The sequence below is a fragment of the Sinohyriopsis cumingii genome, chromosome 1 (assembly GCF_028554795.1).
Source record: "Sinohyriopsis cumingii isolate HCF-2022 chromosome 1, ASM2855479v2, whole genome shotgun sequence".
NCBI classification, from domain to species: domain Eukaryota; kingdom Metazoa; phylum Mollusca; class Bivalvia; order Unionida; family Unionidae; genus Sinohyriopsis; species Sinohyriopsis cumingii.
In genome coordinates this window covers 100,866,573-100,871,512 of record NC_142961.1, presented here as the reverse complement: position 1 = coordinate 100,871,512, position 4,940 = coordinate 100,866,573, and the positions used below count along the sequence as shown (strand labels likewise).

The following is a 4,940-nucleotide window of genomic DNA, read 5'->3' as shown; positions in this document are numbered from 1 at the left end:
GTAATAATGATAGAACTGAAAACTTCCCACTAAACATCTCCAGTGAAGATATAGAGAGCATTAATGGAGCCATTACCTCCATTACATCCATTGACAGTAATGGGGATACAGTCGAGGATATGAAAAACATCCAGGATGATCCAAATGTATCTTGTGATTTGTTACCATATATTGATGTCAGTGATATAGATGAGGAGGATGTACATCCAATGTATAAAGATAAAATGAATAAAAAAAGAGGAAAATAAGACGAAGAGGAGGAGGAAGAATATTCAAATATTAGGAAAAAAGTTGGTGCTAATAAAGATATTCTCCAAGATGTTCAAGCCCTCCTTGAAGAAATACAGATACCATTTATGACAAACAAAGATGAAACTGTTGTCTGCAGTACTGATAGTAGCATACTAAAGTATCAGGATCTAAAGAACACACCATCACCGCCACTATTATGCCGCCATCCTCCACCCTCCAGTGGTAGAGATGACGACATAACCACATTGAAAGTGGTTCTCGATGATGTTTTGGAGAAGGCTGAACTGAGTGAAACAAATGATAAGGTTCTGTTTGCACCTGACTACAAGATTGCCAGAAATCTTTTTAAGCTTATAGATGGGAACAAAAAGTATGCAACATTTCTTCCAGAATTTCCAGTACTGCACTTGAGAAAGTCTAAAATCATGAATTTAATATCAGCTTATGAAACATCAGGCCTCATTCATATACTGAAATATATGAGAGATGATGATATTGAAAAAGACTGCAGTAAATTGATAAGTATCGAGAACATCGAGACAGCCACGCGAAATGGTTGGCGATTGTCAGCAGCTTTGCATATCTCGGTTATCATCACGTTTATCAACTCGCTACCACATTCACATGCAGAGGAGCTGGTAAAAAATTTGTATGATCAGGAGTTATCCGTCAGCCAGCTTGAATTGAGATGGGGACAAATGTTGAAAGAATTCATTAAGAAAACATCCACTGAGAATAAAACATTTTCCCTGCATATTGATATAATGAGGCATTGTGACGAAATTGTAGCCATCGCCGTTGCTGAAAGACTAAGAGGAAAAGATGGATACAACTTACTACTGGCCGGTGTGAAGTCTTCACTTCCGTTCTCATTCTTAAATGGAGCTTCCAGTTATGCTGGATTTTGCACACGGCTTTTGATAGAACATTACAAATCAAGTCACTTTCACAGACAAATGAAACATGCTCTATTCAGTACCTCTCACAATGGTAGTATTGTCAGGTTTGGATTAGACACTGCTCGAGAGATTGACCACAGAGATGCAAAGAAATGTATTCGACCAGGGGCCACACTAAGCAATGTAATGATAAGGATGTCCACAGTAGACGAGCAGAGACAAGTCCATAAAGTAATCCAGTCTGTCATCTCAGGAGAGGATGCTTCAAAGATTAAGCAAGATGAGAAAAAAGATGAAGAGATAGCATCCAAAATTTCAGAAAGGTACATGGGAAAAAAAGCCAGTGATAATGACTTGGGCCATATTGCAAGAACAGTTGGTCTGATACATCGAAGAAAGGGAATGTCATCAAGTTTTGATCCCATTCTAAGAAATGTATATCACAATGAGAATCCAGAGTTTCAGCAAGAGATGTTAGATTCAACCACAGAAGAGATAGGAACATTCATGATTCACAGATATGCAGCAAGAGAGTGTCTTTTGGGTATGACACTTAGTGATTGTCCTTACATTGAATTGATAAACGGACCCAAACATCTCATTAACAGAATAAAAAGATCAAAAGGGTCAGCAATCAAGAGGACTAAAGGCGTACCAAAAAATACATCATGTAAGAGCATAAGCCAGATGGGACAAAGTCATCCACAAATAAATCAGCTGGTGTGAAAAGAGCTCTTCTCGAATTGATAAAGAAAATATCTGATACCAGAGCTACAAGTGAGCAAAAGGACGATTTGCCAGACTTAGATGAGTTCATCCTGACAGATTTCAAAGCTGTTCCACCGACCATAAAGGAACAAACGAAAGCTTCAGTTGTAGAATTTGCCGGTGTGAAGTTCAAGACATCAGCTTCGACTGGAGACCAGTACTTAGAGTACGTATCAAAGGCAATTCTTCACAAGCTGATAGGACACCTTCCAAATTTACGTCACATTGTTATATGTGAGGAAAAATATTCCTTCATACCAGACACACTAAAAGCGCATACAAGAAAAATGCGGGATTCTAAAGGAAAAATATCTATCTTACATTTGAAGGAATAAAAAGAGGTGATCAGTGATGATACATTTCACAAGCCCTCTGTTGTGGGAACAACGATCGGCAAGAAACTTGTAAGTTCCTATTGAGGCAATCACATTGATCAGCTTCTTCTTAAGCAAAATATTATACTGGCTATAGACAGTGAAGCTCTGCTGACAGCATGTCATTGCCAAGAGGTCCCCTGCACATGTTGTCCTTTCACAACACCACTGAGAGTTCGATTTACTTCCGAATCAGGAATTGTTGGTATGGAGAAGCTGTCTAACATCAGGCAGAGAAAGGGAGAAGCAGAAATGGCTCAACTTGATTGGATGAAGGAGCTTGATGCTGAGTTGTCTGATGGAGATTCTGTTGTCAACTTTGTATCATCAGCTGATATCGACACAGTCCTAATTCACCTATTTGGTATCAGTCTCCACTGGAAAAGAAACCAAACTGGAACCTTTACACGCCCTGTTTATGTTTGGCTACAGAAACAAAAGCCTGAGCTGTACATTTCCAAAATCATAGAAAGTATTGAAAGATACTTCAATAAGAAGTATTCGGCGGCTCTGATTGCCATCATTTTGTGCATGGGAGGAAATGACATTTTGCCACGACATTATGGAATTTCACACGAGAAGATTTTAATGAAAGCCATTGACAATCAAGGTCTTGAGCTTTTCAAACTCTTTCACATGGAAATCCATGAGACAGATGAGTCAATTTCATCCATAATGCTAAATATTGATGCATACATTTCCTTTTTAAAGGATTTGTACTGTCCAAAGATCTACAATGCAGCTGCATTGTCCTTTGAAGAAGTAAGGCAAATGACAATCAAAATGCCTGGGAAAGAATTCCGACATCCACAAACATGGATGCCCCCGGAAAGTGCCCCGAGGAATTTAGGAAGCCTTATTCAAGTTCAGATAGATTATTTATTGACTATATGGTGTCACGAGGCCGCTTTGCCAGATCTTCTTCGATACTGTTGTATTTCCATGTGTCCAGACGGTGAAGTTTATTACAGTTTTGGAGATGATGTTCATGTATCTGACAAAGAACAATTATTATCAATACCAGAGGAGCTACTTCAGGAGAAAATTAATTGTGCGAAACAAACTAGAGTACGAACATCAAAGAAACGTGCCTTGCATGATACACCATGCAAACAGAATCCGAGAAAACGACAGCCTCTAATGTCAACTCCAAGGTAAGCATACAAACATTTTTAACTCAACAAATTTCTTTTTTCTCTCTTTCTCTTTCTTTTTGGGTTCTCTATGAACAAGCTGTGCAGTTGAATTTGAATTGTAATTAAGCACACCACACATGCATACATGTACATTGCCGTTATACACAGTTTAAATTATTCTATTTGATCATAAAATGCTTCAGTAAGGTTTATCAGATAGCTATTCATAAAATAAACAAAATTATTTTTAGACCATTTTAAATGTATGGCTACTTCTCATAGATTTCTGCTTCTCATTTTTCCTGGCAACATCTTTGAAAGAAAAACTGTTAACTTAGCCGCTAAATATGGGGAAAATTTGTACTGGACTGTTTTGGTCAAACGTCACATATCAAATGGCCAATTGTAGATCAATTTACATTTTATCAACATCAGTATTTTCCTCAGTAGATACATTCTTCTTGGGACAAAAAAATTGCATGCATCTATGTGTTAATTATCATTATTAAACTGATTTATATACCTTACCGTGGTGCATCTATATATACAGTTTTGAGGAACCCATAAATCGCATTCCATCCAGATCTATTTTTGAATCTAAGTTTCATTGTTTACCATACAGCAGTGTACTTGGATGAATTTGTGTTCTTTTCCAGAAAGATGAAGTTTTCCTAGCGATCAGCAACCAGACGTTGTAAAACACAACAAATAATGTACTACAGGACTTAGAAAGGAATGATGAAAATATTGAATGGCCATTAAAGTCCAATGCAATTCAGATAGGATAACGACTCATACCTTAAAAAGGAATTCATATAAAATGGAAATAACACACAATGTGGACAGTATACCCCATAGGGCAGCATTTTGAACAGTTGTAAATACTATGCTCAAATAATTCTAGGATCTTGTAATAAGCATGGATAGACGCATAGTTGATATCGTACCATAGATGTTACCTCTGATGTGTTCTGGTTCGGATGTATGAAATGTTTATGTAAACTTTGACAATACTTTTAATTTACATATCATCATTTGGAAAATAAATATCAGATTCGTTCATTGGACTTTATTAATTTACAGTGCAGTCTGCAATAGATGTTAAACATATTTTGTACAAAAGTGTTACAGTAGAAGAGTCATATGTAAAAATGGGGCATAGCAAATGATTTTTTCATAAGTTCATGTGTTTACCATCTTAGAATTTCTAAAAGTAGTATGTGATATTTTTTTTTAAAATGCACATTCATTGAAATTAAAAAAGCAGGTGCATTATTCTTTGAGACCGACAAATTACAATGTGGGATGTAACAACATTTATATGGACTATTCATAAAACCATATAGAATGTTTTTATGTGGCTGGAAGAAAAAAATCATATGAAGTAATAAGCCTTTATAGTACAGTAATGAAATGCATATAAAACGACACTCATTATATTGTCCAAACACTTGCTTCAATTGCAATATTTGGAGGTTCTGTGAACTAATAACCGGGTTCATACAGTAGTT

The 4,940-nt window shown here is 36.5% G+C and overlaps 1 protein-coding gene across 1 annotated transcript; it reads left to right on the top strand.

Annotated features, from left to right (window-relative positions):
• The first annotated feature begins 293 nt into the window (after nt 1-293).
• Nucleotides 294-4,489, top strand: LOC149807441 (uncharacterized). Its single transcript, XM_089966596.1, has 2 exons — nt 294-3,447; nt 4,086-4,489. The coding sequence occupies exon 1, from the start codon at nt 357-359 to the stop codon at nt 1,875-1,877; it is 1,521 nt and encodes a 506-aa protein (XP_089822722.1). The 5' UTR covers nt 294-356; the 3' UTR covers nt 1,878-3,447; nt 4,086-4,489.
• Nucleotides 4,490-4,940: the final 451 nt, after the last annotated feature.

Coding starts and splice junctions, on each gene's coding strand:
- LOC149807441 (XM_089966596.1), top strand. CDS start 357: ATGACAAACAAAGATGAAACTGTTGTCTGCAGTACTGATAGTAGCATA.